At 35.5% G+C, this 19,850-nt stretch overlaps 1 protein-coding gene across 1 annotated transcript in view; it reads right to left on the reverse strand.

The window, feature by feature from the left end:
- LOC128243513 (ATP-dependent RNA helicase DDX1-like) overlaps positions 1–19,850 on the reverse strand; it is a 57,843-nt gene that overhangs the window by 36,282 nt on the left and 1,711 nt on the right. Inside the window, exons 2-7 of the mRNA XM_052961322.1 lie at positions 15,774–15,825; positions 15,305–15,368; positions 9,707–9,827; positions 8,658–8,705; positions 8,257–8,343; positions 5,174–5,334 (exon numbers count right to left, since the gene is read on the reverse strand). Coding sequence (XP_052817282.1) covers positions 5,174–5,334; positions 8,257–8,343; positions 8,658–8,705; positions 9,707–9,827; positions 15,305–15,368; positions 15,774–15,825 — 533 coding nt within the window. The remainder of the gene's footprint in view (positions 1–5,173; positions 5,335–8,256; positions 8,344–8,657; positions 8,706–9,706; positions 9,828–15,304; positions 15,369–15,773; positions 15,826–19,850) is intronic.

The raw sequence follows: 19,850 nt of genomic DNA on the forward strand, positions 1-19,850 counted from the left end.
AGAGATGATCAGTCTGACCAAGTTTCATAAAGATTAGGTCAAAATTGTGACCTCTGTTGTGTTCACAAGGTTTTTCTAATAATTGACCTAGTGACCTAGTTATTGACTGCGGATGACCCAATATCGAACTTGACCTAGATTTTATAGAGATGATTATTCTGACCAACTTGCATTGAGATTAGGCTAAAATTGTGACCTCTATTGTGTTCACAAGGTTTTTGTACTAATTGACCTAGTGACCTAGTTGTTGACCGCGGATAACCCAATATCGAACTTGACCTACATTTTATAGAGATGATCATTCTGACCAAGTTGCATTGAGATTAGGCTAAAATTGTGACCTCTATTGTGTTCACAAGGTTTTTGTACTAATTGACCTAGTGACCTAGTTTTTGACCGCAGATGACCCAATATCGAACTTGACCTAGCTTATGTTAAGATGATCATTCTGACCAAGTTTCATTAAGATAAGGCTAAAATTGTGACCTCTATTTTGTTCACAAGGTTTTTCTAATAATTGACCTAGTGACCTAGTTATTGACTGCGTATGACCCAATATCGAACTTGACCCAGATTTTATAGAGATGATCATTCTGACCAAGTTGCATTAAGATTAGCCTAAAATTGTGACCTCTATTGTGTTCACAAGGTTTTTGTACTAATTGACCTAGTGACCTAGTTATTGACCGCGGATGACCCAATATCAAACTTGACCTAGATTTTATAAGGATGATCATTCTGACCAAGTTGCATTGAGATTAGGCTAAAATTGTGATCTCTATTGTGTTCACAAGGTTTTTGTACTAATTGACCTAGTGACCTAGTTATTGACCGTGAATGACCCAATATCAAACTTGACCTACATTTTACAGCGATGATCATTCTGACCAATTTGCATTGAGATTAGGCTAAAATTGTGACCTCTATTGTGTTCACAAGGTTTTTCTACTAATTGACCTAGTGACCTAGTTATTGACCGCGAATGACCCAATATCGAACTTGACCTAGATTTTATAGAGATGATCATTCTGACCAAGTTGCATTGAGATTAGGCTAAAATTGTGACCTCTAATGTGTTCACAAGGTATTTCTACTAATTGACCTACTGACCTAGTTTTTGACCCCAGATGACCCAATATCGAACTTGACCTAGATTTCATAGAGATGATCAGTCTGACCAAGTTTCATAAAGATTAGGTCAAAATTGTGACCTCTGTTGTGTTCACAAGGTTTTTCTAATAATTGACCTAGTGACCTAGTTATTGACTGCGGATGACCCAATATCGAACTTGACCTAGATTTTATAGAGATGATTATTCTGACCAAGTTGCATTGAGATTAGGCTAAAATTGTGACCTCTATTGTGTTCACAAGGTTTTTGTACTAATTGACCTAGTGACCTAGTTGTTGACCGCGGATGACCCAATATCGAACTTGACCTACATTTTATAGAGATGATCATTCTGACCAAGTTGCATTGAGATTAGGCTAAAATTGTGACCTCTATTGTGTTCACAAGGTTTTTCTACTAATTGACCTAGTGACCTAATTATTGACCGCGGATGACCCAATATCGAACTTGACCTAGATTTTATAGAGATGATCATTCTGACCAAGTTGCATTGAGATTAGGCTAAAATTGTGACCTCTAATGTGTTCACAAGGTATTTCTACTAATTGACCTACTGACCTAGTTTTTGACCCCAGATGACCCAATATCGAACTTGACCTAGATTTCATAGAGATGATCAGTCTGACCAAGTTTCATAAAGATTAGGTCAAAATTGTGACCTCTGTTGTGTTCACAAGGTTTTTCTAATAATTGACCTAGTGACCTAGTTATTGACTGCGGATGACCCAATATCGAACTTGACCTAGATTTTATAGAGATGATTATTCTGACCAACTTGCATTGAGATTAGGCTAAAATTGTGACCTCTATTGTGTTCACAAGGTTTTTGTACTAATTGACCTAGTGACCTAGTTGTTGACCGCGGATAACCCAATATCGAACTTGACCTACATTTTATAGAGATGATCATTCTGACCAAGTTGCATTGAGATTAGGCTAAAATTGTGACCTCTTTTGTGTTCACAAGGTTTTTCTACTAATTGACCTAGTGACCTAGTTTTTGACCCCAGATGACCCAATATCGAACTTGACCTAGCTTATGTTAAGATGATCATTCTGACCAGGTTTCATTAAGATAAGGCTAAAATTGTGACCTCTATTTTGTTCACAAGGTTTTTCTAATAATTGACCTAATGACCTAGTTATTGACTGCGTATGACCCAATATCGAACTTGACCCAGATTTTATAGAGATGATCATTCTGACCAAGTTGCATTAAGATTAGCCTAAAATTGTGACCTCTATTGTGTTCACAAGGTTTTTGTACTAATTGACCTAGTGACCTAGTTATTGACCGCGGATGACCCAATATCAAACTTGACCTAGATTTTATAAGGATGATCATTCTGACCAAGTTGCATTGAGATTAGGCTAAAATTGTGACCTCTATTGTGTTCACAAGGTTTTTGTACTAATTGACCTAGTGACCTAGTTATTGACCGTGAATGACCCAATATCAAACTTGACCTACATTTTACAGCGATGATCATTCTGACCAATTTGCATTGAGATTAGGCTAAAATTGTGACCTCTATTGTGTTCACAAGGTTTTTCTACTAATTGACCTAGTGACCTAATTATTGACCGCGAATGACCCAATATCGAACTTGACCTAGATTTTATAGAGATGATCATTCTGACCAAGTTGCATTGAGATTAGGCTAAAATTGTGACCTCTAATGTGTTCACAAGGTATTTCTACTAATTGACCTACTGACCTAGTTTTTGACCCCAGATGACCCAATATCGAACTTGACCTAGATTTCATAGAGATGATCAGTCTGACCAAGTTTCATAAAGATTAGGTCAAAATTGTGACCTCTGTTGTGTTCACAAGGTTTTTCTAATAATTGACCTAGTGACCTAGTTATTGACTGCGGATGACCCAATATCGAACTTGACCTATATTTTATAGAGATGATTATTCTGACCAACTTGCATTGAGATTAGGCTAAAATTGTGATCTCTATTGTGTTCACAAGGTTTTTGTACTAATTGACCTAGTGACCTAGTTGTTGACCGCGGATGACCCAATATCGAACTTGACCTACATTTTATAGAGATGATCATTTTGACCAAGTTGCATTGAGATTAGGCTAAAATTGTGACCTCTATTGTGTTCACAAGGTTTTTCTACTAATTGACCTAGTGACCTAATTATTGACCGCGGATGACCCAATATCGAACTTGACCTAGATTTTATAGAGATGACCATTCTGACCAAGTTGCATTGAGATTAGGCTAAAATTGTGACCTCTATTGTGTTCACAAGGTTTTTCTACTAATTGACCTAGTGACCTAGTTTTTGACCCCAGATGACCCAATATCGAACTTGACCTAGATTTTATAGAGATGATCAGTCTGACCAAGTTTCATAAAGATTAGGTCAAAATTGTGACCTCTATTGTGTTCACAAGCAATTGTGAACGGACGGACGGACGGACGGACGGACGGACGGACGGACGGACGGACGGACGACAGACGAAGAGTGATCACAAAAGCTCACCTTGTCACTACGTGACAGGTGAGCTAAAAAGCCTCAGCTTAAAAGTTACTGTTTAAATGGTACATGTATGTATCCTCAAAAATTACCTAAAGTGATCAACTTTAACACAAGCCAACACAAGTCCCCATTTGCTTGGGCTTACTCAAAATCTGAGCTGAATACAGCAAAGCTTGTTAAAAAAACAAGAGCTGTCACAGAGACAGCGCGCTCGACTATTCCGCCTCTTTCAATGTAAGGATTGAAAAGTTTTGGCGAAACATGCATGGATCACTGTTAGATTAGATTTCAATGCAATACATGATGAGTGGAGATATTAACATAAATGTGGTTACATGGAAAATTTTAACCAGTATTTTAAGTCTAATAATAAAGGGCCATTATTTGGAAAATACAGTTATCTAACTTGGTTATTCAATTACGTTGGGTGGTTGAATACCATTGTATAAAGTCTCAACGCAATACATCAAGTATTTGCTGAGATATTATCCTATGTGTACTAACATGCAAGACCTTAACCAGAATTTCTAAGTCTCATAATAAAGGGGCAAAAATAATATAATATGAAAGATAGAGTTATCTTACTTGATTAAAGAAGAAGGTTAAATGTTTGGGAGCCTGTGTGTAAAGTTTCAATGCAATACATGATGTATTCGCTGAGGTATTGACTTAAAAGTGGTTACATGAAAAAACCTTTACCAGAACTTCTATGTCAAAAAAAGGGGCCATTATTTGAATTCAATGCAAACTAGAGTTATCTTACTTGGTTAATTAAGTAGTTTGGATGGTTGAGTACCATTGTATTAAGTCTCAATGCAATACTTCAAGTAGTTGCTGAGATATTAACCTATGTGTGCTTGCACGCAAAACCTTAACCAGAATTTCAAAGCGAATAATAATGGCCTATTATTTGCATTAAATGCAAACAAGAGTTATCTAACTTGATTAATTAAGTAGGTTGGATAGTTGAGTACCATTGTATAAAGTCTCAATGCAATACTTCAAGTAGTTGCTGAGATATTATCCTATGTGTGCTTGCACGCAAAACCTTAACCAGAATTTCTAAGTCGAATAATAAAGGGCAATTATTTGCATTAAATGCAAAGTAGAGTTATCTTACTTGGTTAATTAAGAAGGTTGGATGGTTGAGTACCATTGTATCAAGTCTCAATGCAATACCTCAAGTAGTCGTTGAGATATTAACCTATGTGTGCTTCCACGCAAAACCTTAACCAGAATTTCTAAGTTGAATAATAAAGGGCAATTATTTGCATTAAATGCAAACTAGAGTGATCTAACTTAGTTAATTAAGTAGGTTGGATGGTTGAGTACCATTGTATAAAGTCTCAATGCAATACCTCAAGTAGTTGCTGAGATATTAACCTATGTGTGCTTGCATGCAAAACCTTAACCAAGGTGTGACGCCAACGCGGACACATGGGTGAGTAGTATAGCTCTCCATATTCTTCAAATAGTTGAGCTAAAAAGAAAAAAAAGTAGAAATGCATGTATATAGCTTCAAAGTTTGATGACTGTACCTCGCCATAAGAATCAAACTGTTTGCCATACGATTTCTTGCCCGTGCCTCCAAAGCCATATCCCCACTTATCTGTGCCGAGATCGAGAGAAGCCTTGTCGGTGGACCAGCCTACACGACACAAGCCCTCGTCCGTCACTGTGGCTTCATAGTAGTACTTTCCTAGAATAAAAGGGAATATAATGTTGGTTGGCTGATCTGAGGTTGTATCACTACAAGTTGCTTGCATAGAGTCAAGTGTGACTATCTTTACGCAAACAATGAAAAATGAATGGATCCCACAGATAAACACACTAATGCAGTATTTCTTTTATTTCATACATTTAAGGTATTATCTTAATGCAAAACTGTAGTTTTGCTTAAATAAACTCAAATTTGACAGACAAAGATCCTATTTCTTGTGCATGGTATTGCAGATTCCAAAGTAGATAGGTTTGCACATGAGGACGGGGCAACTGTTTGAAATTGAATCAGAAAACAGGGTGTAAGATCATGTCCATATCTAAGTTTGATCATACACATTTTAATACAGATATTTAACAGGTAATAAAGATGTACATCAGTCAAGCTCCTAACAGGATACAAATGTATCAACTAGAGCTGTCACAGGATTGGCGGATACCCCCACACGCTGCCTGGACACAGGAATGGTAATTTATTTCGTAACCAAAGTAGAAGCCATAAAACATCTTAAGCTTTAATGATGGATCTCAAGAATTGTTGTTAAAAAACTTTTTTTTTTTTTTCATCATGACTTGTATGTACTTTTAAGCACAAGATCAAAGTACCTCTGTGAATTGCAAATCATATAAAAAAAATATGATTTTTTGCTGTGATGATAAACAATTTAAGTCTCCTAAATCAATAAAAACAATTACCCGGCAGTCTTTGTACTCAAGTTGACTATGTGAGATTCAGGATTTTAATCTCGAGTGCACTTTTGCAAAATTATGATTAAAAAGGAACTTTGATATTAATGCTGGTAGTAGCATAATTATAGTTACTAATTTGGTATGAAATTACCTATCATTTTAACATTGTTAGGTCCAATTTTCACATGTCTTTGACAGGCTGAGAGGCAAAGCACTGTTGGGTTCTGTTTATGATATATATCAGTGTAAAATAACAGCAGCACAACGGAAGCTGCAGCTCACGCATGCACAAAGTGGCCTTTCTATTTTCCAAGCTCATGCAGATAGCACACTGAAACTTCTTTGTCGATTTATTCTTCCAACTGTTTGGTTCAATGAGAATGTTAGGGTTAAAAGTACATTGTGTCAATTGCATTATATATATGTTTTGATATTGCAATCAAAATAATTAACTGGTTGTTGCAAAATTCTAACATAAGTTTTATTACATCTTATCGATGACATTTTCTAGTATCTACAAATTTTCTGGCATGGCGTTGGTGGAGGATGTCTTCTTCCCCAAGATAAGCATAAATCACTGTGGCAATCAAGATATCTTATTTCTGAGCTAGACATAGATATTTCATTTTTAGACATTCCGTAGGCAGTAATGGTTTATGTGACGTGAATTTTTCTGCTGTACTTTTCGTTTAGAATTTGTTGGAATATGCATCCTCCCTGATAATGATGGGACGTAAAAAAAGGTTGTTATCTCGGATATTCTAGAGCGTCGGGGAAATCAACAATTTCATTCCAGAGTAAGATAAACAAGTTCTTCATTACAGCAGAGATGTCAGAACACTAAGAACATACTTTTTTAGTCTGAATGCAATAACAACTTTAATTCAAGGTTTGTTTTGGATTTCTGTGCTAATGATGGAGTTCAAGTACATGTGCGTGGGATGCAAAGATATTACAGTCATGTAAGTACGAAGTGTTCTACTTTTCGCAGAGATACCTGTAGGTGTTTAAATTGCAGACTGGGGGTGTGAACTAAGCTGGTCTATATGCCAAGCATAGAGCTGGAACTTAACAATTCAATGTTCTTCATATCATATGCTGTTTATTTCAGACCACAGTTGTTACAAACTGAAATTATCTACACAGTGTATGTATTGCCTAACCTGGGTCCAACTACTATTTGCCAAACTTCTCACATTCTGGCTGTGTATTGCGTTTTCAGCGAGATCTTAGGTAATTGTATACGCAAGTTTTATATACAAATTGTTGAATCTTTATCGACATTGAAACACCTCTTGTTTCAAGGGATAGATAAAGAGGATTTGAGAATCTTGATAACTTTCTGTTAGTACAAAATGACTGTGGGTATCCAATCACAGGCCTTTTTGTACCGATTTTGGGAAAAAGACCCTAGACATTTTGGAAAAAAATCATTGCAATATGCCATTTTGAGAAAAAAAAATGCTTTTCATTAAAAAAATGCAATATTTCACAGTTGAAAGAACAAGCTTTTCCGTCTCCTGCAAATGAGGAAATTATTAAAATATTAGATTCTTTTCCCTTTCAAAAGACCTGAATGGCTGAAATATCATTCTTTGTGAGTTCAAATATCTATTGCAATAAATCATGACAGTTTATTTTGCAAACCAATCTCTGACTGATGAAAAACAATTTCTGATATCAATAACCCCCAAAACTTTAAATCACATAATTCATTAGAATATTGAATGAACCATTACAGGTAATTTTCTTTTTACTTTTGTTTGGGGTTTTTCCTCCAGATTGGAAAAAATATATATTTGGAATGGGTCCAATAGTCACATCCGTGGGAACTATTGAAAAAGGCCTGAATCAAGTTATCCCAACAGTCGCAAGAAGAGAATGAACTCCTCATTAACATGGAGTGTCACATTACCTGTAAGATTTAGTGATATATGACCTAATTTATTTATATTTTCTTCAGATTTTGGCAATAATTAAGTCACTCCTAACAATGACTATACCATACTCTGTGGCTACACCAATCTTATTTATGCAGTTCATTGATTTATAGGAAGTGTTTAGTTAAGACACACAAAGTGGCATTAAGTTGTTGATCTTGTGGTCTGCAGTAAATTTCATCTTGGCAGCTAAATGTTTTATATTTATTGTTAGGAATGATCAGACCTCTTTAATGCCAACTGATTGGTCACTTGATGCCAGCTCTATCTACCTTGCCCTACTACAGCCTTATTGGACCTGGTGCCATGCCATTTCTGCTGGTCTCGGCTCTGACACAGCAAACCATCAGGGTCAATAGCTGAAAAAATACACAGTAATTATTGTTGTTTGATTTTTACTTAATAAAATCAAAGAAGTCATAGTGATACAGACATCTTTACAAGAGATGGTGCTTACACAAGTCCTACGTGTATAGTGACGGCTGTCATTTGGATTATTATGAAACTTTGAATGTTTACATTATATCTGGATGTTATGAAAGATTAAAAATATTATCAAGCTTAGCTAAGTATAAACATTTTAAATAAGTCAAGGAACCAATAATGTTTGCTAGCTTCAAATTTTGACTAGAGTTGACTTGTATGATGTTACGTAATACATATTTGGTCTTACACATAGCGTCGCCCCTGTCGTACACACTCATCTTCCAGGAGGAGCTCCCTGCAATGTACATGTACAGGACTAGTTCAAGGATTGAAAGCGAATCTGTTTCTATTTCCAATGTCATTTAGAAATATTTCGCTTTCATTCTTTGATTTACGCATGTATTTCTGATGTGTCTTATAATGTTTTCTATGAGAGTAATTCAACCAATAATCTCACTATACATCCTATGAGCTAACATATGGGGCTTTTTCATAACCTTTATATTAATGTGGCAACCAATACTCACAAGTGTTATTTAGAATGTTTTTCTATAGTGAATGTTGACATGTTTCCATGCATTTGGTCTAAGGGAAATAACCCACAAGCACAAGCAACAATGTATATATTCTAGATAAGAGTTAGAACTGAAAAATAAATCCATAGAAAATACATGAACAAGAGCGCTTTGAAGCATTCGCTATGTGTACCAATCTTTTTATTTGAATATCTTGCACGCTTTTTGATTTATGGCCATGGTAAAAGTTATGGCACACGGCACGACACCAATGCTATCCCAATAGCCTGATTGTTCTTCTTAAGCTAAAAATGCTTTCAAGATGCATTTATCAATGTTTGTAAATCATATTGGCACCCCAGACATAGACGACTCCAGAGAGAGGTTGGTTCCAGCCAGGCAGGAACTTGACAGACCTGTGACCAGTAAAACTGCCAAAATCCAACATAGACCTGGCTTGATTTACCTCTTTTCCATGTTCTGAACACCCAGATATCGAAAATTAGACTTTTGGATGAACAACCCGAATTCTTATACTATTGCTTGGCATAAAAATTTTAACAAGCCCTACTATATAAAATTCAGAATTTGAGCAAGCCTGGAAGACATTTGACCAGTGCAGGGCTTGCAGGCTTGTGTTAATTTCAACCCTGAACACCTCAAGAAAAAGGATTTTGACAAACTGTCCAGCACAACAGCTTTAAGAAGGCTCTGATGAAGCAACATTGAGAGTGGCATTTATTATACAGTTCCAATAAATAAACATGAAAACTGGACATACCCTTATGTTTGGTGGGCATCTTACTGCTTTTTCCTTCCTGTAGGTCCTTCAGCGTCTCAAACACGGTCTGTAGGATGGGCAAACAGAAGGCTCCTGTCTTACCACTGCCAGTCTCTGCAGCCTGCAATTACAGTTGAAATGAGTCTAATACCTGCTATTACACTTGAAATGAGAGTATTGTACCACTGCCAGTCACTGCAGCCCACAATTACACTGGAAATGAGTTTTATACCACTGCCAGTCTCTGCAGCCTGCAATTACACAGGTAATGAGAGCTTTATACTACTGCCAGTCACTGCAGCCTGCAATTACATGGGTAATGAGAGCTTTATACCACTGCCAGTCACTGCAGCCTGCAATTACACGGGTAATGAGAGCTTTATACCACTGCCAGTCACTGCAGCCCACAATTACACTGGAAATGAGCTTTAAACCACTGCCAGTCTCTGCAGCCTGCAATTACACGGGTAATAAGAGCTTTATACCACTGCCAGTTACTGCAGCCCACAATTACACTGGAAATGAGCATTATACCACTGCCAGTCTCTGCAGCCTCCAATTACACTGGAAATGAGCTTTATACCACTGCCAGTCTCTGCAGCCTGCAACTACACAGGTAATAAGAGCTTTATACCACTGCCAGTCTCTGCAGCCTGCAATTACACAGGTAATAAGAGCTTTATACCACTGCCAGTCTCTGCAGCCTGCAATTACACAGGTAATGAGAGCTTTATACCAATATTAAAATTGCCCTTTTTAACTGTATAATCCTACTCAGACAAAGCCATGGGCAATACTATTTCCCGGTCTCTCTTTGTAAATTCCGGTCTCATCCGGTCTCATAATTCCCAGTTATGGCCCAAGGCAACGCAATGTATTACCAATGTTTGTTAAACTAATTTGGCAATCTTATATGCTTTATATGTAACAAAAATATATAAACATTATTTCTTTATATGTTATATGTGTAAAAAAAAGCTATTTTTTTTTGTTAAATAACATATTGCGGACAGCTAGAGTATGAAGTGACTAAAATTATGTATCGTCAACTTTAACTTTAATGTGAAACTTGATATAATTTAAGAAATGAGTTAAGTGAGTTAAGTAAGGACACCGGGGATGAGCAAAAAAAGTCACGTGACCACAAATGCAAACGCCAGTAGTATTTTGGCTCGATTGATCGTCAATCCAGGTAAGATTTTTATCGATATTTTTGTTATACGAGAGAGTTCGTTAAAGCGACATAGCGCAAAAAAGAATGCATTGTTTTGTCTTTCGATCCGTGTATTGGTCACCATTCATGTCTGCATAGTTTCCGAGAACACTTCGATACAAATTGTGTCCAGGAATGCAAACGCACGTAGCTAGTGTTAAAATGTCTCATATTTAGATAAATTACGGTATCACATTTTTTTCAAATGGTTTGACTTTCAGTTGTGTAATAATGGTTTTTATTTGTTTTATGAATATTTTGTGCCATGCAATTTGTACAAAAAAATGCATTTTCTGAAGTATTTAAATTTGGCAAACGCACGTTGGCATTTTCATAAGGCAAACGTAAGTAGTCTACCTAAAATGGCAAACGCACGTAGGCATCTTATATAATAATAATAATAATAATGAGATATCGTATATCTCGAAAGCTTTTTAAACTTTTTATTTTTTTCTATTTCTTATATCCATAACTATTGCTGTAAGATTTTGAATTTATATTCAATTATTATTATGATCATAATGCTTACGGTCATATGCATAAGGGAAAGTGATTTTAATAAGCGTTTGTTTGCACAAGACATATTTTTTTTATGAAAATGCCTTTACAGATGATATTCTTTTAACAAACTACAATTTGTGTAATATATTTTGCAAATTAAATCAAGTGGCGCTTAATTAATGAATGGCAGTGTCTGTTTCAGTGATGTTGTTTGTTTGCCACGTTTGTGGGAATGCGTTGAAAACGACATGGGGGCTGAAATTGCATGAGCGCCACCATGACGGTCTAAAAACATGTACATGCTGTTAGAAACAGTTATACACCACGGAGAGATTGACGCGCCATATGGCCCATATGTAAGTGTATTATATTATAAAAAAATGTTTACATTATTCTTGTTTTATTCTATAATATTCTATAATTAAGCGATTATCTTCCAGTCACAAGCTTAGGCGTTTTTATTTTAGGTTACCAAAATATTGCAATTACAAGTATTTTAATTGCATACTTTTAAAGGCATATATGTGTTTATACAGGTGCACCACACATGGATCCAATAAGCAGTTTCTGTGCCCGAAATGCTTGAACGGCATTGGCGAGGAGAAGATGGCACGACACGTTATACGTGCAACATGTGTGGGATTTCAATGGAGGAGATATAGACCTGAAGGCTCATATGGACGGCCATACTGGCGAGAAATCATGCCAGTGCGCTGAATGTGAAAAATGTTCACGGCATAGAAGTAGATTGTGCAAGCAAAGGTTATTAAACACACCAAATAAAACATCAGATTTTAGATAATAAGTATCTTTCATGGCCGAGAGTGCAAGGTTCATCCCAACCCGAACATAGAGTGTATTGCGGAAGCGGGGTTTACCGAGTTTCCGCAAAACACCCTGCGAGAGGGGTGGGATGAATCTTATACGAACGGCGATGATCCTGAAAAAACCTTGAAATCTTTTGTGCGTAGTGAATATAATGCGCGTATAGATTTGTAATAATTCGTGGTTGTTATGGATATGCGTGCAGTGATTCAGATTATGTTTATGTTATGATTAAATATTTAAATCGTTTATTAAATAGTTCTAAAGAGAGGACAGGGTTATTTCTTGAATGGAGCGCGAAAACTTTTCTATTGTTCCATTTGAAGCGAGAAATAATCAATTTTGATTTTTAAAATTGCCACGAGACAAGTTTTCCATGATGCTGCAGACGAGAGTCGTCTACAAGGGAGGTAATTGTGTGATGACAATTGAAAATGAATTCCATACGGGTACTTGTTTTATCTTGGCCCAGGCCAAATTTTTAGGTCAACTTATCTGATGTGTAAGAAAGTAGAATCTTAGACAGATCATAACAAAAGTATTGTTTATTAATTAATCGTAATGTTATTTGATTACTTATCTGTGATTTTATCTGATTATCTGTGATCGCTTTTATTGTCAATCATTTTATTCAATGTATAAAACTTACCTAAGATATATAGTTATAGAATAAATGAGGAACATTTCCATTATGATGTCTTTATTTCTGTAAAACAGCACTTATACATACAGTTGACAGAATATTTGCAGTGATATAAACATTGTTCCGGGTAGAGCATACATTGTCATTGTATCATCGCAATATCATTTTATGGTTATCATTTTCACAATATCTGTCATTAACCATTATCATGACAGTATTATCATCACAACATGAAGAATGGTTAAAAAAAAGGTTCATTAAACATGTTCAAGTTAAACGTTTATCCCGATGCGATCTGTTACAAGCATCTTAGAATCGTTGCGTCTGGCCCGCTCCCAGCACACACCAATGGTTCCCTTCTGTAATGCATTTCTGTTTATCAAAACAGTCCTGTACTGTACTGGACTCCGACTCTTTGTATCAAACGTGTGGTTCCTGAAATGTGACATTACAACAGATGTTCTAAATTTTCGAGATAAACATTTAACAAGCATTGTTAAGTTGCATAGTGAATGGACTCTCTGTATACCACCGGTACGGCCGGATGAGAGTTTGTTCGTGAACTAATATTCCCCGCAACACTCACGCATAATATCGTGTCAATGTTTGTTACGTATCATAAATTTATATAACATTGATTATGATGGATATTTTATAATAACGCGGATAAATATCTTCAATATCTTGAACACATTTTCAGTTTTTAATGGCTAACGAAATTTTCGTTTGCTCCTTATTATGAGTAGCCGTTTTAGGTAGACTACTTACGCTTGCCTTATGAAAATGCCAACGTGCGTTTGCCAAATTTGAAATACTTCTGAAAATGCATTTTTATACAAATTGCATGGCACAAAATATTCATAAAACAAATAAAAACCATTATTGAGCAATTAAAAGAAATACATTTGAAAACAATGTTGCTTTTCGTCTAAAGCTATGGCATTTTAACACAAGCTACGTGCGTTTGCATTCCTGTACACTATTTGTTTCCGGAAACTATGCAGACATGAATAGTGACCAATATTTTTTGCGCTATGTCGCTTTAACGAACTCTCTCGTATAACAAAAATATCGATAAAAATCTTACCTGGATTGACGATCAATCGAGCCAAAATACTACTGGCGATTGCATTTGTGGTCACGTGACTTTTTTTGCTCATCCCCGGTGAAGGAACACATTACTTGATTACAGCATTACAACAATTATTCTTAAACATTGCCTTAATGTATATACAACAATATTATTATGCTGACCATGAATTTGAGAAAATAAAGGTATAGACATTACTAAATGTATGAGCCGAACATGAGCGTGTAGTGTGTAATAAAGCTGGTTAATATCAGTTTATCATGTCAATAACGATGGACATGCACTAATCTCTGACACGCGTTGTATAATGCATTGACACCTTTCATGAAATGACATGGAATGTGTATTGTTATAAACCTGGTATATAGCGTCCCTTAACAAAATATCATAAATACAATAATAGTAAATTAACTACTAAACTATTGGGGAGACTATTTTACAAATGAAATATGACTTACGAGATACAAGAATCTTTTTTTTAAATCGGGTATATCTTAACAAGAAACATTAGCTCAATGAGCTATTTTCCAGCATGAATCACCTGGAATTAACTTAAGGGTTAAATGATGTAGTTAATGCAAAAACGCGTTATTAAATTGTAAATATATTTTTTTATTTTTTGGTGTTATTTATTCAAACTATTCAACATATTTTTCAGATGTTTTTCCTAGTTATTGGGGCCAATGACACATGAACATTATGCCATAATAAGAAAACAATTTCCACAAATGAATGGTCTGCAGGATACAACTTCAACGTTATTTTATGCTGAGCCATTAAAACGATGGAGTACAAATAAAAATTCTCCAGACAAGGGCCAACCTTAGTTCAAATTCCATTTGATGGCACAAAATACTGGACAACTAGCATGCAGATGACAAGAGACACTGATAGCAGTTATTACTTTGACAGTTTAATAATTCGCGAGTTCTACAACCAAATGGACATGTCTGTGGTGTCTTTGCAATTGCGAATGCTGTAGATTTTTGTTTAAGTATGACTGTGTAAATACAAATGTCCATTTCATTGTAAGTGAAATGAGGGAACATCCAGTCAGCTGTCTAGAAAATAAAAACAAAATATCTGTTTCCTGAAGAAAATGAAAAATCATGTAAAATGCCAGAATTCGTCGATAGTTTAGATACTCGCGAAAATAGAAAATGCAGAAGAAGATTCATCATAAATTGCGGAATGGTAGTGCATCTCTTGCACCAAAATCATTAGTTAAACAAAAAAAATATTAGAATGTTTGTTATTCTTGACATTAATTTAAGTACATGTGTATATTGGATGTTTTTAGTATCGCCCCAAAAGCCATGCACTTACCATGAGGACATCCCCGCCTCCAAGGATCATTGGAATTGCCTCTGACTGCACATCTGTAGGCAAGCTGCAAGTATTCATGTAGAAAAATGTTTTCAAAGGTACATTTAAACTGTTAAGTATACTATTTCTTAACAAAAACCAACTACATGAACCTTAATTCTAATTCAGCCATGCATGTACCTACTGTATGCAGACACAACTATAACTGTCATCCTAATTATAATTTCAATCAATCATTTTGATTCGTATTGCATTTTTAGATGTGTTGCCTGTCTGGAGAAATGGTCACCATAACCTTTATCTATTGACCCACATATCAATAGGGGTATGATCTTCTGACCAAGACTGTGATGTGCATAAGTTTGAAGACTCTACACCAATGAATGTCTGAAAGGAAAGTGTGACACAGACACCACACGGGACAGGTGACAAATTGTAAATGCTTTTTGCAGGCTTTTTGCAGGCTTACCTCCAATCCATGTCCTCGACTGCCCGGGCAATTTCTCGCATCACTCCCATTTCTTAAACAGAGCAAAAAGTTATTTTATAATTAAACTTTTCTTTTTGGTTAAGTGCAATCAAACACTTGAAAATATTGCATACTTGATGTGCTTGCATGAGTCTGATTGGTTGATGCATACTTCATGGGGTTGTATAAATCTGAATGTTAGACTGTGGGACATAGTGCACAGTTAGAGCTACATCTAAGACTGTAGATCACAATGTTGATGCCATCAGGCAATAAACCGGTCAGTCAAATGTTGTATTTTAAATATTACTATCTTGACCGCTCTTTCTGAATTTCTTATAGCCTCGCTTATGAAACAGGCCCCTACTTTCAGTTTAAAATCGGGACCCAATTTTCCCGTCTTATAGTCAGCGAAATACATTAAATGCATTAAATAAACAGGCTTTACCTTAGTTTTGTTATAAAACCGCTTCTTATGAAACAGACAATGATTATGCAAATCAAACTTCTGTAAAATACAGCTCTCAATCACTTGGGTACACATTTTGTATTCTTAAAAAGAGTTTCAATATTTTAAAAATAATTAATTTGAAGTTATATTTCAGTTTAGATAATCAAAATTGGTATAAAATTGAATGCATGCAATACTGTTGTCCGTTTCATTTGAAGCTTTATGTACCCAATTTCATTAAAGAGATGCAAAACCTGTTCTTTAGTAAATTGTATTATGACCGGTAATGGAAATGCGCTTTGGATGAAACAACATCAAATAAATAGGTAAATAAGTGGTAAATACTTGTTATTTTGGGTTTTAACATAAGATGGATATTTACTATAACAGATGCTAGCACCCTACAAAAATATATTGAGATTAAATATTGATTTTACATTGAAAATGAAAGTGGGTTATTGCGGGAATTCCGGGTCACATGTTGGGGGCTGTCTCAAAGTCTAGTGCATTGTATAATGTACAGAAAATAGCGTTCTGATAAACAATCCTGCATTATTGTGTAAACATATTTGTTGACAACTCAACTTTTTACAATAAAATCACTTTTTAGTTGCAAATAAAGTTTATAGTAAGTGGTTTAAAGCTGCACTCACCATATATACCATTTTTACCACTTTTTTTATTATTTTATTTTGGAAAGAGCAAATTTTTGCATAAATATCTGCTAACCAATGATATAATATTGCTGACAAAAAATCAGATTGTAGACTATCATATTTCTGTTTGAAAATTAATGTTTAAAAGATTAAACCGTTACTAACAGTTTAAGAAAAATGCATAAAACATCATTTTTAACTTCAAATATAAAAATCTGTGGTCTGATTTTTTGTCAGCAGTCTTATATAATTGGTTTCCATAAAACAAAAATAAAAAAAAGTTGTCAAAACATTCAACCTGTGAGAGTGCAGCTTTAAGAAATTTGAACCAAAAATACATGTCTGAAAATTAACTGATAGAAATCATGGCCTGGGGCAGTATTCAATAGGCAACTAAGATTGAACTTAAATTTAAGATTAGAAACAATGTGTTTTGAATGGCCTGTATATTTAACTGACCAATAGGCTGAATGGAATCACTGTCTCAGGATAGGAATCAGGGTTCGAATTTAGACTCGCATACTCGCAAAATGCGAGCGACATTTGGAAATTGCGAGTGACTTTTATTCAAGGTCGCAAAATTCTGCGAGTGGCTTTTTCTAGACCACAAAATGTTAAAAGGAAAGTAGAATAAACATGAACTTAATTCCGCTATGTAGTCGAGTGTAAACAGCCTATAAGTGGCATGTTTACACTTCCGGTATTAAAAAGACAGTACGGAGTCACGCTCTAGTAGGTTTTCAAAAATAGACCAAATACGGAAAAGGCCGAGTTTTATCTCGAATCTTTCCGGGATGCTCCGAGGTGTACGAGGCGTGCATAATACAAAGTAAATACCAATGACGTAATCACCTAGCCCAATCATTGGCTAAATTTAGCGCTTTTGCGCACTATATGTAAACCCCATCATCCTTTGAATATATTTCCGCCCAACTGTCAAAATGAATAGACTTCGTTGATCGATATATTTCATGGTCCAAAGTATCCACGCTACATTTACTGTTGCTTTTTTATTTTAAATTTATTATTTTATTGTTTTTAATACTTATAGACAAATAATAAAATTGCAAGTTGATTTGTCATTTTGCGAGTTGCCTCAAAATGCACTCGCAAAATTTTGCGAGTGCTCCTCAAAGTTAAATTCGAACCCTGAGGAATAAGATCAATATTGAATACTGGCCCTAAGTTTACAAAACATTACTAAGCCATTGGTTCACTATATAAATTTATGTTACAGTAAACTTTTTCATAAAATTTTAAATGTTGCTAGATCTTATACTTAATAGTTGAAGCAACTGATGGTCATGAGGTTGTGGGTTTGCAGGGGCGGATAGTTGAAGCAACTGATGGTCATGAGGTTGTGGGTTTGCAGGGGCGGATAGTTGAAGCAACTGATGGTCATGAGGTTGTGGGTTTGCAGGGGCGGATAGTTGAAGCAACTGATGGTCATGAGGTTGTGGGTTTGCAGGGGCGGATAGTTGAAGCAACTGATGGTCATGAGGTTGTGGGTTTGCAGGGGCGGATAGTTGAAGCAACTGATGGTCATGAGGTTGTGGGTTTGCAGGGGCGGTTAGTTGAAGCAACTGATGGCCATGAGGTTGTGGGTTTGCAGGGGCGAATAGTTGAAGCAACTGATGGTCATGAGGTTGTGGGTTTGCAGGGGCGGATAGTTGAAGCAACTGATGGTCATGAGGTTGTGGGTTTGCAGGGGCGGATAGTTGAAGCAACTGATGGTCATGAGGTTGTGGGTTTGCAGGGGCGGATCTCAGAGGGGTAGAACTAGTGGTTGCAAATTTGTAGCTCATTTTAGTTAGAAATCATCAGTGAGTATCTTGTTAGCTATTAAGTGTTTTCTTTTTTCTTAATTTTTGGTGACACTTAATACTCTGATTAAATTGACATATAAGGAAACTTAGATGAGTTTAATCACCACATACATGTTCATGTACATACAATTCATTGACACAAAATGAAGTGTTTTACTAAAAGTTTGTTTTATTTTCAATTTCTTGTGTAGAGGAACTGTGTATGCTGAAACATGTGGTGATCCAGTACCAAGTACATGTCCATGGCTAGAGCAAAATGAAGTTGGTGATGGTGTGGTGCTTCCATGTCACTACACCATCCAGCAAATGGCAGCATGCTTTGATGAAATGTTAAGACTTTAGAAGACACTGTTGCTGAAATTACATCTGGGAATGCAATGAACATTGTGATCAGAAATATATAGAGTTAGATTTACTTTGTATTGAAATTTTATCAGATAATGGGACAATTATACTTTTAGCTTGTCTGTTTTTCTGAAAAAAACAGTCAAGGAATTGTGATACCCTTGGCATTTGTCGTCATCAGCATCATGCAAAATCGTTCATTCTTGGATGAAAACTAAGAAAACGTTTAAGATATTCTAATGAAACTTGGTACATGTGTTTCAATAGCAACTTCATGGGGTAAAACTCCAGCTTAGATAGTTAGTGTGTAATGCCCCTTTTCTACTATTTTTAACACAATCATTATCTTATTTTATTAGATCTCCATTTCATATATACCATGTTTGTTACCTTTATTTGTTACATATTGATTTTATTCAAATTCTAGTCAGTGACTGGTACTACATGTGTTAAAGGTATTAACAAAGCCAGTAGACCCTTGTTTTATATATTCCATGTATATTTTGTCACAATTTATTTTTGTAACTGGTATGTGTTAAAGCTATTAACAAAAAATAAATATAGTTACAAAAGATATTTGTCACATTCAGCCCTACCTCAAATACATTAACAAGATTGATGGCAAAACCCCACATCCTTACTTTAACCCACCACCCTTACTTTTTCATTTGACTAGGACAAATGATTTAGTAAAATAAAATGAAGTTAAATATGACCAAACTTCATATTTATAAAATAAAATTATTAATAAGTGCCTGCCAATGAAAGACTGCAAGTTCATTATTTCTAACTAGCCTAA

Source organism: Mya arenaria, chromosome 8 (assembly GCF_026914265.1).
Source record: "Mya arenaria isolate MELC-2E11 chromosome 8, ASM2691426v1".
Taxonomy (NCBI): domain Eukaryota; kingdom Metazoa; phylum Mollusca; class Bivalvia; order Myida; family Myidae; genus Mya; species Mya arenaria.